Genomic DNA, 13,540 nt, shown 5'->3' on the forward strand with positions numbered 1-13,540 from the left:
TCCATTCCTGCCCTGGTGCCAGCCAAGTCTCTGTAATGGCCACTGCATCATAATTCCATGTATGTATCCAAACTCTCAGTTCATCACCTTTGTTCCTGATGCTTCTTGCATTGAAGTACACACACTTTAGCCCTTCTACCTTACTACCTTTACACCCTTTATTCTGCTTCTCTTTCCTCAAAGCCTCTTTATATGTTAGATCTGGCTTTACTCCATGCACTATACTTGCAGTTCTCGCATGACCTTTATCCTCCTCCACCTTATTATCTGCTCTAACACTCTGGTTCCCCTCCCCCTGTAAGTCTAGTTTAAACCCCCTGGAGCAGCACTAGCAAACCTTCCCGCAAGGATATTAGTCCCCCTCCAGTTCAGGTGCAACCCGTCCCGTTGGAACAGGTCCCACATTCCCTGGAACAAGGCCCCATTGTCCAGAAACATGAAGCCCTCGCTCCTGCACCAATACCTGTCAATACCCCTCATAATTTTGGATACTTCTATCAAATTTCCTCTCAATCTTCTACATTCTCAAGAATACAGTCCTAACCTATTTAGTCTTTCCTGAAAACTCAAGTCCTCGAGACCTGGAAACATCCTTGTAAATTTCCTCTGCACTCCTTCACCCTTGTTTACATCTTTCCGTTAGGCAGGTGACGAAAACCAGGCACAATACTCCAAATTAGGACTCAACAACATCTTGGACAACTTCAACATAACATCCCATCTCCTGTCCTCAATACACTGTTTGGTGAAGGCCAGTGTGCCAAAAGCTCTCTTTACAACCCTATTCTGTGTGTATTGCTTTGGATTTCCAGCATCTGCAGTATTTCTTGTGCTTATAGTTAACTAGAGTTACACAAAGCAGCTAAAGAAATGGGGGAAAATCTAATCAATACTTCCTGTAATTTTGTTTTCCCATTTGAAGTAATGTATTTCACTCTGTGAGTATCACCTGCCCTCTAAATGGTAAAGCGGCTATTTGATCATTGCATCTTCCAGGTCTAGCTCTCTGGCCATGTTCTTTATGTGGATATTTCAATAGAAATGCAATACTTGTAGGTTATGTCAGTCCTAGTGAGAGGCTTTCCCTCCAATGTAATGTTTTAAAATCATCACATTTGAAAATGAGTGGATTGCACAACTCGTATGAGCCGTTCTGATGTGGTAATCTCTCTCCCAAGATCAATGTTATTACAGCTAAATCTAAAATATTACTGATTAAGATTGTCACTTCATATTTACATTGGAAATTTTTAAAAGCGCTGATGCTAGAAGGTTGTAAAACAGAGAATGCTAGAAACACTCAGCAAAGTAGGCAGCAGCTATGGGGAAAAAAAAGGAGTAGAGTTGATGTTTCGGGTTGAAGCCTGTCGGGGGGTAATGAATTCATTGTAGTCGCAGAAAGAGTGAGGGAGGGATGAATAAGAAAACTAAGGAGCGGCTCCAATGTGTGATGTCAGGGTTGTCATCTGATAAACCATTGAAGTACCCTGGTTGATTGACAATTTTGAAGTAAATTTATTATCAAATTATGTATATGTTACCATATACTACCCTAAGATTCATTTGCTTGCAGGCATTCACAGTAGAGCAAAGAAATACAATAGACTCGATGGAAAAACTACACACACTGACCGACAAGCAACCAATATGCAAAAGGAGAAACTGCAGAAACAAATAAATCATAAGCAAATAAATAATACTGACAACATGATTTGTAGAGCCCTTGAGAGTAATAAGGGTGGTGAGAGAGAAAATACGAATACAAAGTAATGTAAAAGCTGTGAAGGACAGAACTTCAGAGACTGGTTAAGCAGGTCAAACTATGCCAGTAGAAAGGGAGGAACCTGACAATTGTGACTAGTGGCTGAACTTGCCAGTTCCGATAGGAGAGATGTAGATAGATAGATAGATACTTTATTCATCCCCATGGGGAAATTCAACATTTTTTCCAATGTCCTATACACTTATTGTAACAAAACTAATTACATACAATACTTAACTCAGTAAAAATATGATATACATCTAAAATCACCCTCTCAAAAAGCATTAATATTGAGTCCAAAAGATGCCATGTGCCCAGATTGAAGGCGAGGTGATGATCCTCAAACTTAAGTTGGGTCAAAGTTATTCAGATCATTTTTCTTCCCATTCTGATGTTTGGTCTGAACAACTGAACCTCTTAAACATGTCTGCATGCTTTTGTGCATTGAATTGCTGCCGCATGATTGGCTAATTAGATATTTGCATTAATGAGCAGATATATCTAATAAAGAGGCCGCTGAGTGTATGTTCCCCATTCTCTGCAATGTTCATTACCTGCTTAAGTGCCTCTCAAATTCTACTATCCTGTCTGCTTCCACCACCATCCTTGGTAGCCTGTTAGAGCCACCCAATGGGTTCTGTGAAAAACACATCTCCTTTAAAATCTCCCACCCAGCTTAAATCTATCTCTAATATCTGACATTTTTAGCCTCTGAAGTGGCTCTGACTACTTATCCTCTCTGTGCTACTCATAATTTTATAAACATTATCAGGTCTCCCATCTCCAAAACTCCAGTTTGTCCAACCTCTCCTTGTAGCCAATACCCTCTAATTTAGCAGCATCCAGGTGAATTTCTTCATGTGGCAATTTCTCCTCTCATCATGGACTACTCCAATTCCTTCTTCCCACCATCAAGGGACCCAAATGGTCTTTCCAGGTGGGACTGTGATTCACTTCCACTTTTCCCCATCCAGTTCTCACAGTGTCACGTCCTCAGCAATGGTGCAACTAAACGCAGACTGGGTGATCACTTTGTAGTCTGCAGGTCAGCTCTGAGCCTCCTGTGCACTGCTACTTTAATTGCTACTCCCACTCTAGCTTTGAAGTCTGTGTCTCCAGCATTGTGCTAAGCTCGAGGAACTGCAACTCACCTTCTGCGACTAGACTAATGGACACTGTATTGAAGTCAGCAGCTTAGAATATAAACCTGTCAGCACTGTAGGAGCATAGGAGCCTGCAGCCCACAAGTCATGTGCTGACCTTGCAAAATCATTCTACCACCTCCTTCCCACGAAGCCCTCTATTTTCCATTCATCCATGTGGCTATCTAAGAGTCCCTTAAATATCTTTATTGTATTTACCCCAACAAACACCCCTAGCAATGCATTCCACACATCCACCACTCTCGTTTGGGGAGGGGGGGTACAAAACCTCAAAATCTACCTCTCAAAACCACCCCCTCATCATACTTTCCTCCAGTCACTTTAACTTTTAGCTTGTTAAGTTTTCTTTCTTGCCGGGCAACACTGCTTTATCTATAAAGTTGTCTCAATGTTCTTCTCTTCATTAACATGGCCTCCCCTGTTTAGCAGCCCTACTTTTCACTTTTGACATTTTTTGTTTGTTATTTCCAACTATCCTTATTAATCCATCAACTAGGTTCATTCATCAAAGTTGAACACTGGCATTGCACTGTCAGAGAGATTCCTTCCCAATCAATCCATGCCCCTCTTGCCAGTCTCTCTACAACTTAAAGCCAACTTGCTTTCTCTCTTCTCAGTTATGATTAATCTTCTCTGACTTGAAAATTTGCCTCTATTTCGTCATTCCGTCAATGCAGCCCCAACACGCTGGGTGATTCCAGCATGCTTTTAAGTCATATTTTCATTGAGTTTTTTCCTGCAAATTCTCTGCCAATTAGAGGATTACAGGGGGAAAAAAGCCCAATTACTAAAACGAATTAAAATGTGTAACACAATCACCACTAAGCAACTTGTTTTTTCTCAAAAATAACTTTCTGCCCTTCCCCCAACTTTATCACTTGTAAAAATAAAGCATCTGCATTGTAAGCTGCATTAATTCTGTGTGGGCGGCCTAGATGTAACCATAAGGGTAGAACATACCAACATAAAAGTAGAGCCTTCTTAATTTATGCTTGCATTGAACAAACTGAAACACTTCATAATAACGAGGATTCAGTTTACATGATTCACAATTAGGCACAAGTTTCATTAAAGTTCTACAAAACACATAATGTCATGATGCAAATGATGCTATTGGGTACTATGTAATTAGGGAGATAGAAACATAGAAAACCTACTGCATAATACAGGCCCTTCAGCCCATAATGCTGTGCTGAACACGTACTTACTTTAGAAATTATCTAGGGTTACCCATAGCCCTCGTACCTATCCAGGAGTCTTTGAAAAGACCCTATCGTATCTGCCTCCACCACCGTCGCCGGCAACTCATTCCACGCACTCCACCACTCTGTGTGTAAAAAAAACAAAACAAAAACAGCAACTTACCCCTGACATGTCCTCTGTACGTACTTCCCAGCACCTTAAAACTGTGCCCTCTCATGTCAGCCATTTCAGCTCTGGGAAAAAGCCTCTGACTATCCACATGATCAATGCCTCTCATCATCTTATACACCTCTATCAGGTCACCTCTCATACTCCTTCACTCCAAGGAGAAAAGGCTGAGTTCACTCAACCTATTCTCATAGGACGCACTCCCCAATCCAGGCAACATCCTTGTAAATCTCCTCTGCACCCTTTCTATAGTTTCCACATCCTTCCTGTAGTGAGGTGAACTCACAGTACTCCACATGGGGTCTGACCAGGATCCTATACAGCTGTAACATTACCTTTCGGCTCTTAAACTCAATCCCAAGGTTGATGAAGGCCAATGCACCATATGCTTTCTTAACCACAGAGTCAACCAGTGCAGCAACTTTGAGTGTCCTGTGGACTCAGACCCCAAGATCCTCCACACTGCCAAGACTCTTACCATTAATACTGTATCCTGCCATCATATTTGACCTACAAAATGAACCACTTCACACTTATCTGGGTTGAACTCCAGCTGCCACTTCTCAGCCCAGTTTTGCATCCTATCAATGTCCTGCTGTAACTTCTGACAGCCCTCCACACTATCCACAACACCCCCAACCTTTGTGTCATCAGCAAATTTACTAATTTATTTAAAAATGAATTGATGACATGAACTGATTTATTAAAAATATAATAAGCAAAATTCCCCTAGGTAGCTCTGACATTTTAAGTCACTTAGCCTACCTTGGCACCTAATTGGATTACTTTTAGCTATTTAGCCTCCTTGGCTTTGGCTGAGTTGAAAAGTCTCTTGCTCAGTGAAAGATGATATTGGCTCTAGGCTTGAGAGCACAATCATTGTAGTGTGGCTTTCAGGTTTGAATATCAAACAAAGGCTCTTTGGCCTTGTCCAGTTGAATGAGAAATTCCATTTTGAACAAATTTCTCCAGTGACTTCTCCGGACAATAATAATAATACATAGTTACACTTGCATTATTGTTTGTGGGAGCTTGTTGTTTACACATTGGTGGCTGCATTTCCTACGTTTAAGTTGTAGTCTCTTTTGTGAGTTTGAAAAGTCCAAAAAGTATGAAAGCTGCCAATCAACACAACCCCATAACTCTTCCACAATGCAAAACAAGCCGTTATAAAATTTGACATTATTGCAGATGACACAAATTCAGCTCAGAGCTCCCGGTCTCAACATCTTAGTGAGGATGAAGATGTGACAGAAAGGAGCTTATTTTGTGGTCAAGGCCACCTTCTCTGAAGCTGTCAGTCCAGATGAGGGATCTCAACCCAAAACGTCAACTGTCTACTTGCCTCCCTTGATGCTCTCTGACCCACAGAGTTTCCCCAGTGCTTCCTGTTGCTCCAGATTCCAGCTTTGCACTCTCTTGTGTCTCCACTGGGAAAGTGAACATTGATGGCATTTAATCTCAACTTTTGTCCAGATAATCTTTAATTACCTTGGCCACTTTCACCAACTGTTCAGTTATTGTTTTGTTTCAAACGAATTTTTACAAGGTTGAAATTGAGATTATGACAAGAGTAGCACTGAGCCTAAAGAAGAACTACCCTCAATATTACAAGTAGAATATATTCTGTAGCTAGGTAGATACAACTCAAGGTGTACAAAGTATTCTTCCTATTTTATTTTAGAAAGGCATCAAAACATGTGTGATCTTTTATTTTTGTGAATCTATTTTTCCTGTAACAGTTTAATGGAAATCCATTAACTACGCAACAACAATACACATGCTAACTGACTGCTGCTTAGTTATACCAGGCTTCACCTACTGAAAATATAAATGTCAATGCTGAATTCTGAGACAGTTGCCCAGCAACTGCCAACATCTAACTTAATTAAGGGTGACATTCCTGTCAATGATTCCACAGTTCATTTGAGAGATGGTTAGGGATTAATTTAATCTGCAGTTTAGTCTGTTCATTTTTTTTGCATTTACAGTGTTTGAGGAATTTTATAAAACCTCTCTAGGGTTTTAATTGTACCCACATTTCTAAATTGACAGCAAGAAAGTTAAGTGTTTGTTTTTTAATCTCCTGTGGGGTATTAGATCTGATGAATAAATAGCATGAAAATATTTGAGGATCCTAGTAAATATTCAACATGCTTGAACTAATTTCTACTCCATCTTGGCAAAGATGTCAATCAATTTAAAATGAAGTCGGGTGAATACAAATTTGATGTTTTAGTATAACTTATAATTATTTATAGGTTACACGATTTTGAGATCAGATTTTAATGATAAAATGACAAATGCTAATCAGTCATTCAACATTTTTTTTTAAAGAGCCTGGTTTTCTACCAAGTTTTACTGTGTCTGACTGAAGAATTGTTACAATGGACTCAAGTAGAAAAGCAAAAGTGTTTCTTTTTGCTGGGGGTTGGGGGGGAGGATTAAACCGAAAAATCAATGGTTTCCTTGTAAATCAATTACAGAAAATTCACACACAGGCAAAGCAAACTATTGGGAAGGGAAATCATACATCAGGGTTTATTGCAAGGGGATTGAAATGTAAGACTATGAAGGACTATATAGGACTTTTGCTGTGAACACTAGTCAAATATAGTAAACACTTTCAGTCATTTTACCCAAGCAATACCTGACTTTCAGACTATACGACATGAGTTTATTGATTGAAAAAGTTTCCACTGAAAAGCGATGGAGTAGGCTGCTCCACCATCTAGGACTTAGAAGAATGAAAAATTATCTCAGAGAAACTTAAAATTATTAAGAAGCTCTGCAGAGTAGATGGTGAGAGACTGCTTGTCCTGGATAGTATCTAGACCCTAGTCTCAGGAAGTTATTTGCCACTTAAGTACTGATATGAGCTGTGATTTCTACATTCAGCAGCTTAGGACTGAGTATCCTTTCTCCCAGACATCATGGACATTAAAGCACGGACTATATTCAAAACATATGCTAAAGTACGGAACAGGAGGAGAAATTGTCCTGCAAGTGGTATTGCTAAAATTGCAACTGAGTACACAACACAGCATGCTATATGTTGAGTAGAAATGAATATTGGAATCTGTGTAAACAGCAGGAATGTTACTAGGTTTTAAATTTAGTTCTCTGTACCCACGGGTTAATTTCCAGGTACAGATTCAGTGAATGTATGAATGGTGGTTCAGGCGGTGTAGGGTGGAGGGGTGGGGGGATGATGGAGGAAGGATGGGAAGTAAGGAGAAAACTAAAAATTTGAATGGAGACCAGGCTTCCATTGGAGCATACCACACAGTAAAGGTATTCTAGAACTTCGGCTTTTAGCTTTAGCATTCCGTAAAATAGTGTCATAAATTCATCAAATTCACCTTAAGAAGTGAGGTATCTGCAGCTGTACCAGACAACAATGCCTTCAGCATCAAGTGCTTCTTACATAGCTGCCAGAAAACGTGAAAATTACAAAAATCTCCTTTGTTTCCATAACATACAGAAATAAGATTTTTTTTACTAGGAGAAAAGAAGAGGCTTGAGACTTAACCACAGCAGAATGAGAGAAATAAGTCACTTTGGCTGATTCTCACGTGTCCGAGTCTGTAGAGAGATACAACATGAAAACAATCCCTTCAGCTCACTAAGTCTGCCCCAGTCATCAACCGCCCACTTTTTTCTTCTCAACTCCTCCCAGGTTTTGTCACCTATCTAAACATGAATGAGAACTATAAGACATAGCAACCATTTGGCCCATCAAGTCTGTTCCACCATGGCTGACTGATTATTACTCTCAACCCGTCTTCTCCATAACCTTTTATGTTATTACTAATCAAGAGCCCACCAACCTCCTCTTTAAGTATACTCAATGACTTGGCTTCCACAGCCATCTGTGGCAGTGAATTCCACAGATTCACCACCTATCCAGCTAAAGAAATTCCACCTCATGAGGATGTATTTTACAGTGAAAACTGAGGGGTAATTTACAATGGCTTACATACATCTCCTGAATGGAGGTGGGAGATGGACCCACAGAAAGAACATATAGACTCTGCACAGACAGCTCCCCGTTCAGGGTTGAACCTGGTTCTCCGACATTGAAAGGCAGCAGCTCCACCCTGGCTTTTGTACCTGCTGGTTAAAGATGTGATGGAGAAGAAGGTTAATGTATACTGTCCTCTCTCTCAACCAAATCTGACTACCCACATAGGTAAAAGTAAAGGAATCTTATTTCAGGCTGTGAAGTTTGTTTTTGAAATCTGCTTTATTTGTTACACCTTTGTGAGCAGCAGAGATGGGGGCATGGTGGGAAAGACAGGCCTATTTCTCAGAATGCTTAACATAACCTACTTCTCAAAGGCCACAATGGCCCAGAATGAGCTTCAAGCCAAATTTATTCAGTATGATCATTGACCCAGAATATGTGCAGCTACATGTTGAATCGAAGTGAATAAGGGACCCTTTAGCCTAGGTGTCTCCATTGCACCCCTATGCAATCTCAGTCTCTCTCATTCACAGAGCAGAAATGTAACACTAAAGTCTACCTCATTTACTAGTGCAGAGGGTGAAAATTTCAAATGTGGCTTTACTGATTAAACCATCTGCTTGCTGTCTACCTTGCACTATCAAGAGATGCTCATTTGACTTGGAGGATAAGTTCTGCATGAACATTCAGCAAGGGCTTTAGTTCTGCAGACCTATTGGTGATACATAGAGAAGTGTATAGTCATTCTAACATGCAGTTTGATCTTGTTCAGTTCCCAAAACTGTGTTGTCATGCGTAACTCTGGTATATTTCTATTGCTCCATTTCTTAATAGTTAGGGGATTTGCCTGAGAGATTGATCAAATAGTTTTTTTGCTCTTGGCTGGAGATTCCTTTCACAGTAATATTATTAGCCAGGGTGAGGCCCAATTGATATCTCCCACATGTTATTGAGAATGTGGATTTGCCAGAAGGTGAGATTGCTAAACTCCCGGAGTTTAGTAGGGTCTCATATTGAAATCATCACAAGGAATCTTGTAAAAAGTTGGACATTATTGTGCAGCACACAAAGGAGCTGGAGAAACTCAGCAGGTCAGGTAGCATCTGTGGAGGAAATTGACAGTTGATGTTTGGTGTTGAGGTCTTTGTCGGATCCCAGTGAATTGTCTCAATCTGAAACATCGCCTATCCATTTCTTCCATAGATTCTGTCTGACCTGCTGTGTGTTGGTCCAAGTTTCCAGAATCTCTTTTCTCCTTGGGAATTCTGGCTCTGTTAGCCAACATCTTTAACACCTAAAATCAAGATTAACAGGCTAGGCTTAATATTGAGTACTATAGCTCACTATTTACCTGACTATCAGTGAGGTCATTATTTAGATCATTTATTGCTACTCGTTCTGGAATGAAAGAAGCATATCTTTCATAAGGTGGCCTTAATCTCACACCTCAACCCTTGTTCTTAATCAGTAAAATCTGTCTGTGTGCTGCTATGCCAAAATGACAACAAAAGTTGTTATTCACAAGGTGGGATGCATTTAGATTTGGGCAGTGGTTTGCAAAATGGTTTTATGAGATGACTTGTTTTTTTAACATATGCAGTGTTTGTTTCCACACAGAATCAGATGACGTACCTCAGAAAGCCAATGTGATTATTGCCAGTTTTCACTTAAGCCAGAAATTGAAACCACTGTCCAATATGTTGCTTTGCTTTTAGTGATCAAGCTGAGGCATACAGTAACTGATTGATTGTTTGGAAAATTCTGTTTGCTTTTTAGTTGTGCAAATAATTTTTAAAGTGTTTTTAATTTGAATGAATACAAGCCTCAATGAAGATGTATTTTTTTTTACTCAGGAGTCAAATATAAAAATCTTCAAATATAACTCTGCATCTTTCTGTGCAAATGCATATTCTAAAAAGCAAGCATGTCTTTAATATCTGAAAGCTCTGATTTTATTTTGTTGTTGTTGACTTCTATTGAGATTTGTAACACGCTTCCAATTGTATTGTTTTAGGGCAACCTTGGCATCTGCCCACCAAGCACAGCCATTGCCAGAGACATTGAGTGTGTTGAAGAGTACTCCGCAGGTTCAGGGGATGCACACGTTTATTAGGTACTGTATCCATTCAGTCTGTTTGAAATTTCAAGAAACAAGGCATCCAAACCTATGATTCACCTTAATTCCTTAACTTAGTACCATCATCTTTTGGACATTAAGAACACTGAGACATCATATAAAAGCTGGCCACTGAAAGCACCAGCAAATTAATCCCATTCCTTTGCTATGCCACTCTGTTCTCCCCATGAGATTTCCCCGGTGCTCCAGGTTCCTCAAAATTACAAAGACGTACAGGTTCTTGGTCACATGGATGTAATTGGGCAGCATTGGCTTTATGGTCCGAGTGGACCTGTTGCCATGCTGTATCTCCAATTTAAAAAAAATTAGGTTACCCCTCAGTTTCCTACATTTCAAAGAATAAAGTCCTAGCCTGCCCAACCTCTGTCAATAACTCCGGCTCCTGTCAACATTCTCGTGAATCTTCTTTCAATATTTTCCATTTTAATGATTTTCCTATAACAGGGTGACCAAAACTGTACACCACCTCACCTCAAATGCAACGTAACTGTGAAGTCACTTTCAGCAGACTGTGGACTCGTAATCCGAGATCCCTCGGTTCCGCTACACTCGCCAGGGCCTACCATTCACTCCATTTGCCCAAACCTTGTGTAACTCCCCAAAATGCAGTACTGCACACTCATCCAAACTGAAGGCAATTTGCCCACCCTGCTACTGAAATGATACCGAAAAGCTGCAAATAATTTTCAATACGCCCTTAGCTGATGGTGTAATATAGTCTTTAAGTTGAAAATTGCTTGTCAGCATCCCTTGACAATAATTAATAACTTTAGTTGCATCTTTCTAAGGATGTGTATTGAAGACATTAAAAACATAGTGCTCGCCATCTGACAGATGATACTTCAAATCCATTTAATCCAATTTTTAAATTTCTAGAATAATAGCCAATCAAAGTGAATTTCCTGATCAAGCCTACCTTTTACTCATTTGAAACCAGCCTGTGGCATCCTGTTCAATACCATGCGTGTTCCTCTAGAAGAATCGTTTGTAGATTAGCAAATTCAATTCGTTTCTGAGCAGCGTTTAACAGAGTTATAATATTTCCTGAACTATGCTTTTACAGCTATGTGGTTTCACACCTTATTCACTGTGTTGCTTGATTCTCCTGACTTTATTGAATGGATGATTTGATATTTCCCTGTATCTGTCAAATTAATCTTAGCTATTTAAGCAGTTCACAGGGATACTTGGCCTTTCTGTTTACTGTGTGGCAAATTTCTCTTCGGTAATTTTCCTCTACCATTGTCTCACTTAATTATTTTGCTTATCTAATTCTGAAGCTTCTGAGACATCTGCTCCAAGTCTAGCAGCTTTTCATGTGGAACTTTGCTGACAGCTTTTCAAGCAGAACGTTATTGAACACCTTTTGGAAGTGAAGTATATGATGGTATTTATTGCAGTGCTGTCTAAAGGAAGTTTGTCAGGCAGAATCTTCTTTCAGAAGCCAGTTTGATTGTTGTTGCAGTGGTAATCCTTAAATAAGTAACTGATAATTAACTTCAGTATTTCACACACTGAAGTTGGTTCATGGTGAGCTGTGAGTAGTCACACACTCTTTGAATGTGGGAACCCCATCAGTCTTTTCAATTAAAATGGATGCAGTCTTCAATAAGTCTACATTGATTTATTGTACAAATGTGTATGAATTATTGATATCTCTTAAATTTTCTCCCTCTCTCAGCAATGAGGGCTTTATGTTAATAATATTTTTCATTCCAAATTAATAATATATACCAAGTGCTAAGTCACTATTTGATTAGCATTTCAAAGTTCAAAGTAAATTTATTATCAAAGTAGATAGATAGATAGATAGATAGATACTTTATTCATCCCCATGCAGTATATGTCACCATATACAACCCTAAGATTTTCTTGCAGGTATACTCAATAAATCCAATACCCATAGTAGTACCGGAGCTTAGAAATTACCCATAGCCTTCTATTTTTCTAAGTCAGTACATGTTCGGCACAGTATTGTGGGCCAAAGGGCCTGTATTATGCTGTAGGTTTTCTGTTTCTAATCAATGAAAGACCACACTGACAGGGCGGACAACCTGTGAACAAAAGACAAACTGCCCAAACATAATAAGAAATAATAATAAGAAATAAGCAATAAACATCAAGAACATGAGGTGAAGAGTCCCGGAATGTAACCCATAGGTTGTGGGAACATGTCAGTGATGGGGCAAATGATGTTGAGTGTTATCCCCTCTGGTTCAGGAGTCTGATAGTTGATAGGTAATAACTGTTCCTGAACTTGATGCTGTGAGTCTTAAGGCTCCTGTACCACCTTCCTGATGGCAGCAGCAAGAAGAGAGCATAACCTGTGTGGTGAGCTCCCTGATGATGGATGCTGCTTTCCCACAAGTACACTCCATGTTGACATGCTCAATGGTGGGGTAGGCTTTACCCCTGATGGACTGGGTTATATCCACTACTTACAGGATTTTCTGTTCGAGGGCATTGGTGCTTCCATACTCGGCTATGCTGCAGCCAGACAGTATACTCTCCACCTCACATGTATGGAAGCTGTTCAAAGTTTTAGATTCAGCATGGAAGTAGAGGCGCTGTCATGCTTTCTTCATAATTGCACTTACGTGCTGGGCCCAGGACAGGTCTTCTGAAATGTTAACACCAAGGAATTTAAAGTTGCTGACCCTCTCCATCTGAATAATCAGATCCTTGGTCTTGCTGATATAGAGTAAGAGGCTGTTGTTGTGGCACCAGTCAGCCAGATTTTCAGTCTCCCTCCTATTTGCTGATTCATCACCACCTTTGATTTGGCCAACAAAAGTGGTGCCAGTGAACTTAAATACAGCATTGGAGCTGTGCTTAGCCACAGAGTCATAAGTATAAAGTGAGTAGAGCAGAGGACCAAGCACACAGCCTTGTGGTGCACCTGTGCTGATGGAGATTGTGGAGGAGATGCTGTTGCCAATCCGTACTGATTGGGGTCTGCAAGTGAAGAAATTGAGGATCCAATTGCAGAAGGAGGTATTGCTGCCAATCTTTTGTCCCCATCTCTTGAAGGTTTCTAAGTCTGTGTGATTGCAATTTCATTGGCCATAGAATCCTTTTGGATGACCAAAGGCCATGATGGTGCTGTTTCAGATTTGCATTTTCCTCTGTTCTTGCCACAC

General features: G+C 40.0%; 1 protein-coding gene across 4 annotated transcripts in view; it reads left to right on the forward strand.

Annotated features, from left to right (window-relative positions):
• Positions 1-13,540, forward strand: part of LOC140736070 (uridine-cytidine kinase-like 1) — a 202,126-nt gene that overhangs the window by 170,578 nt on the left and 18,008 nt on the right. For all 4 annotated transcript variants that reach the window (XM_073061805.1, XM_073061803.1, XM_073061802.1 and 1 more), the window contains one exon: positions 10,278-10,376. In XM_073061805.1, the coding sequence (XP_072917906.1) occupies positions 10,278-10,376 (99 nt within the window). The remainder of the gene's footprint in view (positions 1-10,277; positions 10,377-13,540) is intronic.

This window comes from Hemitrygon akajei, chromosome 11 (assembly GCF_048418815.1).
Source record: "Hemitrygon akajei chromosome 11, sHemAka1.3, whole genome shotgun sequence".
NCBI lineage: Eukaryota > Metazoa > Chordata > Chondrichthyes > Myliobatiformes > Dasyatidae > Hemitrygon > Hemitrygon akajei.